Raw genomic sequence first — 17,151 nt, forward strand, 5'->3', positions numbered from 1 at the left:
TAAAAACTGCATTTTGTGTTTACTTATCTTTGTCTGATATTTACATTTGTTTGATGGTTGTAAACATCAAAATGGGGAAAAAATGCAAAAACATAAGAATCTGAGAAGGGGGTAAACACTTCTCACAGAACTGTACATATTACCCTTGAACTACAAGTACTATATTTTCTTCTATACTATACTATACTTCTATACAATGCACATTTTTGCACTTAGTACATTTGGAAACGGTGTGCAAAAGGTTATTCCAGCAATCCAACTGTGTTTTTTTATTGCCCTGAATGCGTTTCTGGATATATTTCACCACGTTCCACATTTAATTTTCTCCAGCTGTGAGCAACTCCTACTATTCCTTTGAGCTTTGTATTGTGGGGGAATAGTGCACGCTCAGCGGATGTCTGCATGGACAGTTCTGATGTTACTTTTTGATCATTTTTCCACTGTGAACACACTACATGAGCAATCCCTGATCAGAATTACAAATGTTAATGTGAGGGCATAAACATGCAGTTGTAGTTTGGCGGATGACCTTTCCTTTGTTCAGCTTAAATGGTTTTCCCAGTTTGGTGCAGAAGAACTGAGCTGGCCTCAGCCCCATCCAGCACATTCAGGATGAACCCAGACACTGATGGCGAGTGAGGTCCCAACACTCACTAATTACTCCCTAATTATGTTGTAGTAAATCCCTGCAGCCAGGTTCCAGCGTCTGGTGGGTTATAAAGGAGTGGAGGCTGTTAAAAGAGCCCATGAACGCCAGCGGTTTTGGAATCACATGTTAGGCAACTGCATTCCTGTCATGTGAAGTACAGCCAGAATCATTAGGATTTTTTTTCCTCATCACAATTTTATTATGTGACTTTGTACATAAAAACAAGACATTACAAAATAGAGCTGCAGTACAGCCAGTGCTAAATGTGATGTAAAGAAAACCAATTTCCTACAGTGATCCAGTGAACTGTTGCTTCACTGAAGCACCTCAGCTCCAGCTCTCCCATCCACCAACATCTAACAGGACTCTCTGCTTCCTGCCCCTCCAAAGATTTCTGTTTTTAGACAGAATCTCAACAGAAGTTCAAATAAATTCATGTGGACACACCTCATGAGCAGTTTCTTTAATTTGTTACACTCAGCATGAGTGAAGTCAGGAATACATGTTTGGTGGGCTGGAAAACATCGGCTTTAATACTCAAACAAAAAAAATGGAACACAATTCCTATACCAGGACCAATACAAAAGAGAAAGTAAGAAAATGTCACACACAACTGAAATTAAACACTGTAGTTTATGGTTATATGATTTACATTTGAGGAATCGGAGGAGCGTAATGTCTTGGGAGGAAATTAAATGTGATACCTAAATAAGCCAACCGAGAGATATTAATCTCTCTCTCTCTCTCTCTATATATATATATATATAAAAAAAACAGTGCCTGAGGTGAGCTTCAGCCTGACGCTGGCTGCAAATATGCAGGAGGGAAAGGCTGACCTCTTTGTTTGGTTGTTTTGGCATTAAAAGGATGCAGAACAGTGCAGCATCCAACATTCCCAATGTAGAAGAAGAAGAGAGGAAAGAACAACTGGACTCTGAACTGTGTCCTTGTTTTTATCCAGAAAGGAAGGAAGAATACCAGCTTTCTGTGTGAAAATTCTGCTTATGTGAGCAGTGACCCAAAAGTACACTGAATCAATAGAGAGATAAAAACAGTTCTTTAAGCAGGTCAAATTCAGAGTCCAGACAGTGCTGCCCCCTGGCTTTCACTTGATTATTACACAGTAATATGGTCGAACTGCAGATGTAGTTGATCGACAGATGTACTGACAATCGAAGCTGGCAGATTGGCAGATAATAATAATACAACTGCAACATCGGGAAGATCCTCCAGAGCTCTTAAAATATCTTCTTCTTTTTGTTCTTTTCCAAGGTCCTGCACAAATGAGAGAAAAATGAGAAATCAGGTATTTAACAAAACCCTGCTGCTTTTAATCAAAACAGTGTGGTGGGTGTGACAGGGCTCAACTTGGACAATCAGCAAATCATTTATTGGCTCCCAAAGCATTTCATCTGTGATATTTCAACAGCAGGCAGACAAGGGAAGGGAGAACTGAATTTCGACTTCACAGTGTAGAGAAATATGCATTACAAATTTGAAGTAACAAGTCCATCTTTTAAAATAAAACACAAGTAACACTCTAAGATGAGCCGAAAGTTACAGAAGCTTGGCCTCATTTGCGCAGTTGTTTTAACAGAATATGATCCAAATGGTGTATTTTTAGTGTTTTTTTTTTTTTTTTTAAATGAGACACTGAATTAAGTAATTTTGTAATTTTGAATAAATACCATGGTTTCAAGCTTAGAATTCACATCACAGATGAGTAGTTCAAGGATCATAGCAAAGTAGAAAATCCTACGAATCTTTCTGTTTTTACAGTTTCTGACAGTGATAAATGGTATCACCATAAAAATCACCATCTTGGTGATTCTTTTAAGACAACATACTTTTAAAACCCTGCTGCTGGGTTTGTGGGGTTCAGAGGGTTAACAGGAAGAACAAGATGTGTATGTACTGTATATGTGTATTTAACTATGAGCTGCTCCAGCTTTGATTTCAGTTTTACAGCATTAAATTCTGACTTGCTCCGAGTTCACAGATGACCTCTTAATCGACAAGTCTCTGCGAAATAAAGCCCCTAGGTTCTATTTTTAATTTTAAATTGCTGATAATCCAAAAATACTGTTGGGTTTCCTCATCATCAGCAAGCTGAAAGTTATATAGAACATCTTCAGTCTACTACTGATCACATGTGTGGTTGTTTACCTGGATGCGTCTAGTTTCTGCTGTTCCAGAATCCTCTGCTGGGCCTCCCAGCTGGCCTTCTCCTCTTCATGTTGGCGACGCTTCTCCTCCAGCTCTTTGTGCTGGGCCTCCAGATTCTTCTTCATTTGCTCGTGACGCCTCTGGAGCTGTAAGGACATGAAAGTATAGTCAGGGATGAGCAAATAATGTGCAAAAAAAAAAAGAAAAAAAGAAAAAAGGAACACAACATGCAAAAATCCAACCAGACTGATAGTGTTTACCTCAACCTCAGAGTCTCTGAGCTTTTGGAGCTTCTCTTTGACCTTCATCTCAAACACTTGTTCCATTTCCTGTTCCATCTTCTTCATCTTGGTCACATGCTCCCGTCGCTCCTCCTCCATCTGGGCTAGAGGACTCCTGGAGACACAAATGAAAGTCATACAGACAGCACAGCAGCAGCAGCTACGTGGATCTGTAACCTCCCAGGTAGACATTTGAACTACATAGAAATGTGCCCTCCTCCCACTTATAAAGGCTTTTCTGACTAGACAGTGCTGACAGGGGCAAGAGGCAGGGTCAGGGATAGATGGTTTCCAGAGAAGGCTGCAGCTAGAAAGACACAGGAGAATAAACTGATCTCCAAGAGCATCATCCCCACAGAGGACGGTAGTTGCAATAATAACAAATATATTGACTTCGTATAAAATTCAGTTACATTTGATTCAATTGACTATGTTAGTATTAGTACTGTTTTAGGAGATGTTGTTTAGATACATAATTAACAGCAGCAAGTGCACCCATATGCAAAGTCACTTAAAAGTCAAGGGATTTCAAACTGCATCTCTTAATAATTGCATTACATCTACGCTGGACAGTAGGATAATTCTTTTAATGAACATTCAAAAACTAACACTTCTGAAAGACTATAGTGAAAATGCTAGCCCCAAAGAAGAAACTCAATGCAACAAAAGCAAATACACCTCTGATCAATGAACTCCTATCTCTCCTGTGATTTCCAGTTAGCCTAATTACATGACAACTATTATAAAATGCAACATGAACACCAGAACCTTTCTAGTTTTTGCTAATTTGGAGGTCTAGCTCTGAAAAACAGATTGTGATGCTTCATACTTGGCAAAGGGGTCATTCGTGGAAATCAAAGTTACTGACCGCATGAGTGAAATCTTCAGTCTTTATAGCTGGCAGTGAAGAATAAAAGTCTTGATTGCTCTTCAGCACTAAAGTTATCATAACACTTTGCTAAGACACATGACAAAGCCTAATAAATACTAGGGGATTCTTTGGTGTGATGAGACCAAGATAAATGTGTTTCACTCAGCCGGGGTCCAGCATGTTAGACAGGAGTCAGGCTACGACAACCACAGTGAAGGCGTAGTTCTGGCAGTGAAGCACATAGGTCAGAGCGTGATGATATTGGACTGAATGAGTGCAAAAAGTGTTGGGGAGATGACGTTCATAGACGAAACCATAAATCTCTGTGGATATCCAAAAAAGCGACTGATAAGATGATTCCCAGTCTGCAGAAGCTTGGCAGAAGGGGAACATTCCACAAGAGTTTCTAAAGAAGAACAAAGTAAAAACTATGACCTGGCCGAGTGTATTTCCTGACCTGAAACATCTAGACCACTGTTGGGTATCTGAAAGCGAAAGGCAGAGCAACACAACCCCTCTAGCAACTGAAAAAAATGTCTCTGAGGAATGGAAGAACCTCTCTTCAGAACTGTGTGCAACACTGATATCCTCCATGCCAATAAAGATTGCATCGGTCATTAAAATTAAGCAGGACATATGAAGTACTGACTTTTGTTGCTCTGACTTCCTACTGTGGAGCCTGTATTATGATCCCTTTGATGCACAACATGGGTCAAAAGTGACCCAAATTCAATGGAAAATTGATATCTCTTCACCCACATTGTGCATCAAAGGGTTAATATAGCAAATCTACACTGCTGGTTTTAATTACACAACAGAAAATACCCTACTATTCAACTTACAAGTAATGCCGCTATTGAGAGGATGAACAATTTTTCAATCATTTGACATTCTAGTAATATTGCACATGTGTGTATTCACTATTATTGTACACTGTAGCTATGAGTAATAGAGACTTTGTTGCCATTTTGCTCCCACTTTCTTTAGGTTGTAGTTTCTTTCGCCACACAACCACCTTTTCCAACAGTTCCTAAGCTTTCAGGCCTTTAAGTCTTGCTGGAAGAGTAATCAGCAGTGGATTTATAGTATTTAGTCATTAGTTGCAGTCGTTGCACAGAGAATTCTACAACAGTGGGTGCCAAGAAATGTGTAATGAAAGTACAACACAAGTAATTAAGTCGGACTGCAAATAGGGACGAGAGAATGCCAATGATTGGATATATTACACAGAGTTCATGTAAAAGCTTTTACATCAGTGGTTTGTAACCCTTATGTGGATAAAACTACCCCATGTACTCCCAAAAGGAAGAATCACAGTTAAACACTAGGAGATTTTTGATGGACTACTGTCTCTGTTCTAAAATTATAATTTATGGTCAAACAGGATCACAAATTAACACCATTTTTCAAACAAAGTAAAGCATTGCAGGTGAATAAGAAAAAAAAAAGAACCCTATGAGGCAGGGGAAATGAAAACGGTCAGAGAAAGGAGTGAAAATGCATTCTTTAGAGAGCTTATGAAGAAGTGAAGTAACACTTACATGCCTTCAGCCGTGTCAGGTCTAAAAACAAACAAATGCACAGACACTTAGCATGCTGCCATAAACCATGCATTAGCTTGTGAGAGTGTGCTGGTGGTTACTTATGGCTGCAGCCAGTGGATTAGGTGTCAGACGGTGCTGCAGTTAGTGCTGTCAGATTAGACACCACTGATTCTGGTGGCCAGTTAGTTGGGGGTGTTAGAGCAGGCTTGAGAATGGGTGTATAGGTTTGGACTGCTTTAGTGACAGCTTGCCAAGTTTATTTTTGTTGGTCAGTCAATGCAGACTTTGACCTGTGACTTGCAGGTTCCTCCAGTGCTCAGAGTGTGATTAGGCTGCTCAGAGTATCCTCACAAAACCAGCAGCCAGATCAGCAACACTGTCCCATCAGCTCACACTATTAATGTGCATTTCAAAAACATGAAGCTTTGCAAACTGCAATAATGAACTCACTTGGTTAGCTGTCCCTTGTTCTTATTGTTGTCCACACCGTTGTAGGTGACGGCAGCCAGTTTCCTGCTGCGGTAGTTTTCATAGTGAACATTGTTAGTCACATCCTTTAGGTCCTGCATGTGGGTCCTGGAAAGCATCATCAATAAACAAGAGTGGTTAGAAATAGGAACAATCGCTGTCAATGACATCCACTCCAGGACTGAATCTTTCCAGTCTTTTTATGATAACTTTTAACTGCAAAAGAAACCTATCTAGCTTTAAATTTAAACAAAACCAATCAAATATTTTGCTCATCTTTCCTTTATTATAGTGTACTAGTGAGGTTGTTTCCAGCTTCAATTTGTCCCTGTGACCTACAGATCACTACGCATACACATCTACAAAACAGCATTACTGTCATTGTTTTAATTTACATTTACAATAACACCAAATCTGCTCTTTGTGGATAAAGGTGTCTACAAGAGAAATAAAGAAACATTAAATGCAAACAAAAAGATTGTAACTGTGAACATTAAACGACTAACTCGTGAGCTTTTATTTTTGTAAGTTACTACTAATTATACACTACCGTTCCAAAGTTTGGGGTCATCCAGGTAATTTCATGTTTTCCATGAAAACTCACACTTTTATTCATGTGCTAACAGAATTCCACAAGGGTTTTCTAATCATCAATTAGCCTTTCAACACCATTAGCTAACACGATGTAGCATTAGAGCACAGGAGTGATGGTTGCTGGAAATGTTCCTCTGTACCTCTATGGAGATATTCCATTAAAAATCAGCTGTTTCCAGCTAGAATAGTCATTTACCACATTAACAATGTCTAGTCTGTATTTCTGATTCATTTAGTGTTATCTTCATTGAAAAAATGTTTTTCTTTCAAAAATAAGGACATTTCTAAGTGACCCCAAACTTTTGAACGGTAGTGTACATTTCTACTTACCTGATGAGCATGTTCCGGAGGATTGTAAAATCACAGTGCTCTCCATTTTCCACTGGAAGAAAACACAGACAGAATAGAGATTAGATAGTGCTCCAAACACTGCTAGACACTTACATAATAGGATTCCTGCAGGGATTATGACTACAGCACAGAAAACAGACATTACAGCAAATCCTATTAAGCAATGCAGACAACAATTTCATCGTAACATCCAAATTGGGGATGTTTGACAAATTATAATAAAGGTGTTTTCTACAGAGTAATAGCAAAAATGTCAGAATGGGGCTACAAACACAAGCAGCCACAGGATAACGTGGCTTATTTCAGGGAAAAACTGTGTGTGCTCACACCTGCGCTGAAACAGGCAGTCAGTCTGTAAACAGTGTTGCATGTCTGAAATGTAAAGTTTGGGAAATAAATAATTTAAACCTGTTTGACTGATTTCTTTGCTTTATTCAAGTCAGGTGCCATTAGGTAGTAGACTTACTTATTTATTTGATATTTTATGGACGAATACAATTGCTCAATAAAGTAACAGACAAATCAGCCATCTGAACCCCAAAACCTGCTGGCTGACTTGAAAGCATGTAAAAAAAAAAAAAAAAAAAAAAAAAAGAGAAAATAAAAATTAATCACCAAAATGGCACCATTTATTAGCCAGAAACTGTATAAACTGACGAGACTGGCAGATTGGCAGTCGTTGAAACAATCCTGTGACACCCACATTTTTTGATCGGAAAATGACTAAATCTAAGCTTTAAACCTGACATTTCATGAAAAATCACTATATTCTATATGACTTGTAAAACTTCACAAAAAATAAGCAGTTGACACTAGATTCTTAAAAAAAAAAAAAAAAAAAAAAGAAATTGGAATCCTTGGCACAAGCAAGAAGCCATGACTGACTCAACTGTGAACAGCGGTCATCTGAAAAAAATTCAGGGAGTTTTTGGCTAAACTGCAGGCAGAGCAGAAATAAGTATGTCATAACAAATTTGTAAAATAATTTCTAAAAAAAAAAAAAACAACTTAGTTTCTTAAAAATGATTTGTGGCATTTTAACCGTTATTCTGCTTGAAAAAAACATATTTGAGTACTCTTTATTTCCGGTCATGGATGTGCTGTTTGCAAAGACCTGCAGCATTTATATAACAGTGAAATGAGCACAAAGTGAATAAAAATGTGACAAAAGCAAAGAAACAGCAAGAAAGTACTCATTGGGTTAATCAACATTGAAAGCAATCCTTAGTTGGAGCCATACTTTCAAGTGAATTGACAGAAGACAGTGAGCGTCTCATAGTGAAAAACATTGTTTAACATATAAAAACATGCCATGAAGGTAAATAAATACATGCATCAGATCTAAAATATCAAATAATAGCAATGAGAACTATATGAGCACAGCAAATTTCAACAGCATGCATGATGATTCTTCAGTTTTTAAATGATACATTTACTAATTGTACAGCATTACAGAAAAGCAGTATATTTATTTGGTGATGCATAATCCATATTAAAATAACACAGTGAGTTTTAGTTTTGCAGCTAAGGGAAACAGAAGTTTAGCTTTCTTTGGCTTTTGTTGGCTATTTGGGCAATTTCATCTTGTACCAGAGCCCAGGAACTGACAAAAGACAGAGAACTGTTATCAGATGAGGCAACTACAATGAAGAAATGAATGAATATTCCAAGTCTATACATAAATAAAACGATGCTAATGAAGGAATATAAAGTATATTGTTATTCCCGAATCCTTTACTGGTAGGTGTAAAAAGCTGAAAATGTGGACAGCTGCAATACCAGAAGCTGTCAGCGTGTGGCATCAAATGCTACTTTTTCCATCCCTCCTTTAGTGAAGCTCACCACAAGTCCTCTGAGGTTTTTCTGTGGTAGAGTGACTTGCATAGCTTCTCAGGGACCTTGCCCTCTTTCTCTCTCCTCCGCCCTCTCTCCATATTTATGCTGACATGGAGCCAAAAACATTTTTGGTATTCCAAAACTCACTCCCCATGGACGGCAAACCCTGGCGGCAAACCAGTTTCATAGTAGCACTCCTACCAGTCACTTGATTGGACGTGCTGTGCCCAGTTGCTTTCTTTTTTTTTTTTTTTACTGAGACAACATAACGTTTATGATCTGGAATGTTCCCCTCACTGCCTCAGATTCATCTGTTACAGTTAGTATCTGTGAGCTGAAACACATTCATGCTGTCCTCATCACTTCAAGCTGCATACGTTTGATATATCTCGCCACAATGTGACTGCAGCTTCCTGTGTCATGTCAAACAGGATTCTCATATCCTGTGCTGAAGAGAAAAATGTGTAGTCTCTCAGTGGCGGCTCAGAATGTCACTGTTTTTTCTTCATATTATCAGTCTTGCTTGCAGTTGTGTTTTTGTTACAGGGGTTAAAATATGAGTGGTTAGAAGAACAAACCGATTCTTATTGTCTTGAGTTCAGTTTATGCAATATGACAGAATCAGATAAACTGTCTACATTATGTTGATCAGTTGTTTAGGATTAACAGAGCTATCATATATGGCAAAGAAATTAAGAAGGTTATTTTGCTGAAACATTTTTTAACCAATTAACTGACAACCAGAATAACTGATGATTACACTTCTTGTCAATCAACTAAACAGCTAATTACCCAACTCTGCTGATTATTTATAACCTTCATAGAATTTAACTACGAGCAGACTCTCAGAAAACACTGCAAAGTTGATTTTTTTTAAATATTTGAAAACTTGCATCTTATATTTTCACCTTCTATTGTATGTTACGACATGGAAACAATGACACACTAATCTGTGTCATATAGATGCATTAAAAAAAGGCTCATTTTTGAAGTAAATACTGATGAGACTGAAAGTTCATCCATGAGCTTAAAAGCGCAAAGTCCATTCAGAAGCTGGTTTGGACTGTTCAACTGTATTAAACATCTTCCTTGACAGATATTTTTGTAGTTTCTCAAACCGTCCCTATTTAATAATTCTTTAAGGTCTTTATCTACATTGACTTAAAAGTTTAAGATTTAAAGTTTGTTCTTTCAGCTATTTCCATACACATCATTCAACTACACTGTCATGACAAATGGACAACTGCATCTGCTGACAAACATGTGATACAAGATCAAGAAAAGTTATTAACCAGACTTTACAGTGGGACTGTTTGTTTCTTTTCCCTGTTAGACTTCTTGGTATTTTATGGCTTGTATGAACTACACAATTCCAGAGCTGCCATTAATTGTGCACATATGGGCTAATACAAGATGCAAAGAACAATGCTCATTGAAACGCTGTATTTATAGCACCACTCAAGGTCAAAAACTCCCTGGATGACCTGTAAACTTACTGTATGTTATGTCGCATTGACTCGTATCATTTTTAATCAATGCTGAAAAATGTTGTGGTTGAGAGAGAGTAATGCTGTTACTATTCTCTAGATATAAGATCAGGATAATCGTGCCTTTGCAGTAAGCTAACATTTGGAATGATATGGCATGGGGCTGAAACACACCACACTACTTTTAAATCATTTCTTCTATGTGAAATATATATTTGATGTAACCCCCTTCATGCTGCATATAAGCAGTAAGCCAGTTTATTACATGTAATGTCCGCCACAGGTCATGCCAAAGCATTCCCTGTTTCATCAACCACTCCTTGTATGTGCACTGGGTTTATACAGTAGTGATACAGTGTTTGTGTTTGGCATGAGAGCACATGGATTGTGTTACTGGTTTGCAAATCATCTACACATGATGCCTGCTCAATAATCCAATAAAACTGTGGAAATATTAGTGTGTTTGCACATGTCTGTGAAGGGGCCATTCCAAAGCAGTTGATCAATTTATAGGGTGGGATCAGGTGATCTTCGACCTCTTACCTTCAGCCACACCCCAGGGGTACTGCCTCCCACGAACTCGCTTTCCGTTGACCTCGATAATGGTGTTACTACCGACTACAGCCAAGGGTAAACGATCCTGTAGAGAGGAGGGAGGAGGCACAACTGTTGCATAGCTCACACACAACGGCTAAAAATAAACTGGAGGATGTGGATGTGTACTATCATGCACAGAAGCACTGTATGTACAGTACACAACATAAGTGGGTACAAACCTATGCAACATCACTTAAATGTTAATATATTTAAACCGAGTCAACTCTTATTAATCCCACTATTTCTAAGTTGAACCGTAGTGTATTCCCTCTTCTACACAACCAAAAACAAATACTTTAGAAAGATTATATTGAACGTACAGGCCCCAAAGTAGAAACAAAACTGAGAATATTTGTGATTTCTAAATCAGCATAAATGCATGAAAATGGTTATAAAATAGCTTTTGAACACCAGAACTTTCCCAGTTTTAGACCTATGGGCTGGATCTATCTGTATGTCTGTATCATCATGTCAGAGAAACTGAAAAATGTACATAACATCAACGTCTATGGACAGCGTCCAAGGAAAACAACAATAACTATGTTTAGGTCTTCGGCACACTACTACAACTTCATACTTTGCTTAAGGAACTGAAAAAGTCTGATAAATATTTAAAGCATATCCTTTGGTCTCATGAGATTAAAACAATGTGAGGCCGATGAGGTCCAGCATGTTTGGTGTGACAATATTAAGCTGCATGAGTAAAAAAAAGGTGTTGGGGGAGATGAGATTTGTCTGCAGAAGCTTGGCAGAAGAGGAATATTCCAGCAAGGTTAATGATAATGATACAAAGCACAGTGTCAGAATCACACAAGAGCTTGTAAAGAATGAAAAAGTCAAATGTATGACCTCACAAAGTATTTTCCTGAAAAAAAGACTGTCTCTAAAGAATGGTTAAAAATCTCTCTAGAACTTTGTGCAACACCGGTATTCCTCATGCAGAGGAGGATTGAGTCTGTCAAAAATAAAGATGGACATACAAATGTTGAAAAATCTAAGAATTTGATTCTCAGTTATGAAAAGTATACTGACTATTGTTGCACTGAGTTTAATATGGCAATGCTAAATGCTTGGTTTTTAACTTCACATAATAAATATCCTACTATTAAACAGTGACTTGGTGGTTAGCACTGTCGCCATGCAGCTAGAAGATCCCAGGTTCACATCCCGGCCTTCCTGGGATTTTTCTGCATGGAGTTTGGTAACTCTAAATTGTCCATAGGTGTGAATGTGAGTGTGATTGTTTGTCTCTATATGTAGTCCTGTGATAGACTGGTGACCTGTCCAGGGTGTCCCCTGTCTTCACCCTAAGTCAGCTGGGATAGACTCCAACCCCCCATGACCCTAATGAGGATTAAGTGGTGTATAGATAATGAATGAATGGATGGATGGATGGATGGATGGATGGTTGGATGGACACTGAAGTGATATAAGAGAGGGGTCGTTACTTCCGTACCTTCATGGACAGCTGTTTTGAAGGAACTAACCTTGATTTTCCTGACCATCTTCATCTCCTCCTCATCCTCTGTCTCTGGGAACTCGTAAATTTTGATTTTATGCTCCTGGATTTCTTTCATGATCTACAGGGATCAGAGAGGGACAGAAGGACACAGGATGGAAAATCAGTGTGAGAGGCGATGTAGAGAGGTGTATGACAAACATGTCCAAAAACTCAGCGGTCACAGTTGAGTCAATACACATACGAAGAAGAATTTACCCGTTTATCTAACACACACAAACAGTACAATGTGCTTAACTTACACTGGTTTCTGAAATACATTTTGTGAATAACAAAACAGCACAACAACACAAAAAGAAATGGAGATCTTCGCATTGGTGGAAAATCAGATTTTAAATTTCTTTAGCCTGTTTATGAGACTTAACTGAGTCGGTCTATCATTATATGATAATAAAGCTGAGGGTATCTGCAGTAAGAATAAATCTGAATTTGCTTTATAAATGCTAACTGGGTAATGTTTAAAATATCAGTGCACTTATGCAATTTTTTTTGTCTTACTTTGAAAAATATAAACATATTGTACACAATGCTTATTTTGACTACACAAAACAAGTCGACCTTTTAGTTGTGTTCTGACACAAGCAGCTGCCTATGAACAATGCCAATATAAAAGACCAGGCCTGGGTGTGAAAACAACAGTGACATGTACCAGTGAAAGAACAAATCATCAATAGCAATAAGTGAATCGTTCAATAGAATGTTCAGTAGATCCACTAAATGCATCACACACATGAAGATACATAATGAAAACACAAAGTCCGGTCGTAAGTCCCTCTCTGGCTCTTAATAGATCATGGAGCCCCCTCTGCCCTCCATCAATGTCCTTGCCCAGGTTTCCAGAGGCATGCTAGTCTGTAGCTGCAGACCTATCCTGGCCTCCCCCCTCCTTTATTCATGTTTTTCATTGTTTTGTTTATGTTAAAAATATGAAATGTGTACCTTGATAAAGTGGTCCCATTCTAATTAAGGTGGTTGAATTAAAAACCTTTTTTTTTTTTGCTTGTCTTTACAATTATCAATTAAAGATAAGTCATCAAAAATGATCAATAATTATTGACTGATCATTGACTGAAACAAACAGGTTATCTTTTTAGCTATATTGTCCGGCTCTAATAAAAAATACAGCTAGAACACCTACACAACTCCTGGCACCTCGACACAGTCAGCTGTGAAGTGAGTGTGAATGCTGCATGGCCAGTTTCAGAAAGTTACAGATAATGAAGGACACAAGCATCTAAAAAGTGTTGTACGGGTTCCCAAAGCTTCCAGACCAACCAATGTGCAGTTCAGTTTGGAGTTTGGAAAGTTTTCAAACTCATAAATCTCCTTCTCAAGCTGAAATGTCTGGATTGTACTTTGTTGTCTCACTGGTACCTGAAACAACATGCCCCAATGAAAATTTGTGCGATTCCTGAAATGCAGTGCTGTTTTTGGTCTGAATATTTTCTAAGTCAGAGAGTTTAACGCCTCACTGTCACATAGTTTTATTTAGTGTCTGTGACTTTAGTGTTCAACGCAAGGAAATGCATTTTTATACATCACAAATGGATGGAAACATCATTGCAGTCATGTGCAACAAAATGTTTTTCTTTGGTTCAAGACTGGTTCCTTACATAATAAAACCTTGGAAGTCTGAATATGTGTTTTTTAATCTGTTGCTCACGCTCTCTTTTAGCATATACAAAACACCATATGGACATATTTACATGGCAAAAAAACAGGTGTTTAAGGAATGATCTAATTCATTTATAGTACAAGATATCTAAATGCTACAGAGGAAGTCATAAAGGGCAGAAAGAAGAGTGACAAGCTTAAATAACCCCGCTGATAATACTCACTCAAATCACAACTTTCAATTTTAGGTTGTTAATGATAAAAAAAATTCACCAAAATAAGCACAAAAAAAAAGAAAAAAGAAGGAAGAGCAATATAGCTAGAAATAGGGCAGCAGAAACACTAGAGTGGATAAGCACCAAAAGGAAACCTGTCATTGGATCCTTCAGCCACAGTACTGACACCAAACAATGCAATTTAAACAAATCATAAAAGACAGCAACCAAACAGAAACATATGGACTGAAACATGCAGAAGTGACACACACACACCTGTTTCTTGAACTGCTGGCACTCCTCAGGAGTCATCGTGTCAGCTTTTGCGATAAGAGGGATGATATTTACTTTTTCATGTAACCGTTTCATGAATTCAATATCAAGGGGCTTCAGTCTGGAGAAAAAGAGCAAACAGAAGCAACAGTTTAAAGGTTAGCGAGACAGTAGGGTTTAAAGGTTACAGTGAATAGCTCTGGTTTGAGCTAAGCTGGAGGGCTGGTTGACCTCAAACTGCACATCTGGATGGAGCAAACACCATTGTAAATCTGTCTGTTTGGACTGTTTGCTGCTGTCATGGCATTACAAGTACATAAGCCTCTATGTGGTATGCACTGTGGTTGGTTACCCACACAGAAGGTTTTGGAAAGCCAGTAGTTCATCGCTACCATTTTATTTGAAAGGATATCTCAACCATGTCCTGACTCCAGCACTATATTTTATGGGCATTCATCAGACTCAGAATCTCTGCCAAAAAAAACCCAGCAAAGTGCAAGCAATGCTATCAAAATAAACTCTAAAATAATAATGTATAAAAAAAAAATCCTCAAAAATGTATAAAGCCCAAAACTGGAGAACTGGTATTGTTTTAAAGGCAACAAATATTAATGTAGTTTTTTCTCGTTGCCTCCCTTACCCAATAAAAACTATCCACAGTATTATTTTTGAAAGCATTTTCATTGTACTTGTAAAGACTAAACCTTTTGTACAACACTGTATATCACTTATTTCAGTGAAGTATTCAGGTTCAAGTGGTTAATTTGAAAATGTCTATCCAAACTGATCTGCAGGCCTGCTTAAGAAATATTCATTTGCCTGATTTCAAAGAGAGTTTAAAGTTATTCTTGGCTGTTTATTTAATCTTACTGTATGATCAGCTACTATTGTTTTCATCTATGGAAGCTGAGCTGTGGACAAGTGTTTGGCTTGGATGGGTTTCAGTAAGGTGAGGTCCACACAGCACTACCTATTTCAGTTTTCTCAGTTATTCAGGGCTTTTTGACCACATTTTGATTCATACAAAATATATATTCAACATGTGTAAGAGAACCAGCAGTACATTAGGAAACATAGCTCAGAGTATTATGTGTTGATAAGGAAATTAATTAGAGAGATTAAAAGGAAACTAAAACATACTTAATCATTAATCTAATAACGTCAACTTTCAATTTGCCATTTTAAAATGATTTCTGGCATTATAAAGTCAAGATAAAGCACAAAAGACATTCAATACTTAACGTTTAGCCATGGTTGTGTGTTTTCCACTAAAGTGCAGGACTGTACATTACAAAAAATATGCACACAGTGAGTAATAATGTGACAGGAGCATAGACTAGAAACTACTAGGAGGGCTCAAAGGGTTAACAGACACATCAAAACACACAAACACATGCACAATGTTCTTGAGCAGATGTTGAAAATGAATGGATCCACATGATGCTTTTCATTTGCCAAGAGAACCAATAAGGCTGCGGTCAGTATCCCATGCTGGCTCACTGCGGGCAAACAGGCTCAACAAGCACTGGACTGCAGAACCACCATCGGTAGGCAGGACAGTGTGGCTTGTGTGTGCTGTGTGTGTGCTGTGTGTGTGCTGTGTGTGTGTGTGTGTGTGTGTGTGTGTGTGTGTGTGTGTGTGTGTGTGTGTGTGTGTGTGTGTGTGTGTGTGTGTGTGTGTGTGTGTGTGTTTGGCAGAAGCCACAACCAAGACACAGATGGGAGGAATGAGGTCTCCAGGTCAGTGAGCTCAGGGCAGATTACACCAATGTTATTCCTGCCTGGTAACCTGGTTGGAGGCCACCGGCAGAACTAGCTCTGCTTCAGCTAACTTAACTGCTGGCCAGAGAATCAGGCAGCAGGAGAACAACACTGACACACACACAGCTGAAATCTGTTGCTTTGCTGCTTTGTTTCTTCCCCTGTGACTGAGTCTAACAGTCCAAACTATTTAAAGTACTTAAAAATCAATCAACTCTTACAAATGTTTTAGGTCATTTTAGGTCATTCCTCAAGCACTACAGCAGATATCTCCTGTGGGCTTCCTCTGGGATGTATTCAAGGCCCTGTTTTGTATATTTTTCCTGTACATGCATCCTCTTAGAGAAATCTTTCACAAATACAACTTATCCTTTCATTGTTGACTATTCACTTCTAAAACCAAATAACTAGGGTGACTGTCATAATCAAAAATATTAACCTGTAACTCTTTACACCTCAATGAAGCCAGAAAGTTATTTTTGGTTCTCAATTCCCAAAAATCGCAATATTTAAAAACTTTAACAGTCTGCCTGAGTAAGTTAACGCAATGGAAATATGTTGGTGTCACTTTTGATTGTGAACTGAGTTTTGAGAAGCACAACAGTTCAGCGGTTTCTAGTTTCCTCCAGTTGCAAACAGAACTGTAACAGTCAGTTAATCAACAAGCTGTCAATTATTGTCATAAATGACTAAACAATCAAGATTGAAAAAAATAAAACACCTTAAAATTCTTTGATTGCACCTTCATATACACTACTGTTCAAAAGTTTGGTGTCACGCAGGCAATTTCATGTTTTCCATGAAAACTCACACTTTAATAAATGTGCTAACATAATTGCACAAGGGTTTTCTAATCATCAATGAGCCTTTCACCACAATTAGCTAACACAATGTAGCATTAGAACACAGGAGTGATGGTTGCTGG

General features: G+C 38.1%; 1 protein-coding gene across 2 annotated transcripts in view; it reads right to left on the bottom strand.

The window, feature by feature from the left end:
• Positions 1 to 1,097: 1,097 nt before the first annotated feature.
• septin7a (septin 7a) overlaps positions 1,098 to 17,151 on the bottom strand; it is a 34,576-nt gene continuing 18,522 nt past the window's right edge. Inside the window, exons 5-13 of one of the 2 annotated variants that reach the window (XM_023289699.3) lie at positions 14,469 to 14,586; positions 12,332 to 12,424; positions 10,791 to 10,887; positions 6,904 to 6,955; positions 5,962 to 6,087; positions 5,509 to 5,529; positions 3,076 to 3,211; positions 2,816 to 2,961; positions 1,098 to 1,924 (exon numbers count right to left, since the gene is read on the bottom strand). In XM_023289699.3, the coding sequence (XP_023145467.2) occupies positions 1,888 to 1,924; positions 2,816 to 2,961; positions 3,076 to 3,211; positions 5,509 to 5,529; positions 5,962 to 6,087; positions 6,904 to 6,955; positions 10,791 to 10,887; positions 12,332 to 12,424; positions 14,469 to 14,586 (826 nt within the window). In that variant the 3' untranslated portion in view covers positions 1,098 to 1,887. The remainder of the gene's footprint in view (positions 1,925 to 2,815; positions 2,962 to 3,075; positions 3,212 to 5,508; positions 5,530 to 5,961; positions 6,088 to 6,903; positions 6,956 to 10,790; positions 10,888 to 12,331; positions 12,425 to 14,468; positions 14,587 to 17,151) is intronic. The other variant, XM_023289700.3, reaches the window with a different exon arrangement.

This window comes from Amphiprion ocellaris, chromosome 15, assembly GCF_022539595.1.
Source record: "Amphiprion ocellaris isolate individual 3 ecotype Okinawa chromosome 15, ASM2253959v1, whole genome shotgun sequence".
Classification (NCBI taxonomy): Eukaryota; Metazoa; Chordata; class Actinopteri; family Pomacentridae; genus Amphiprion; species Amphiprion ocellaris.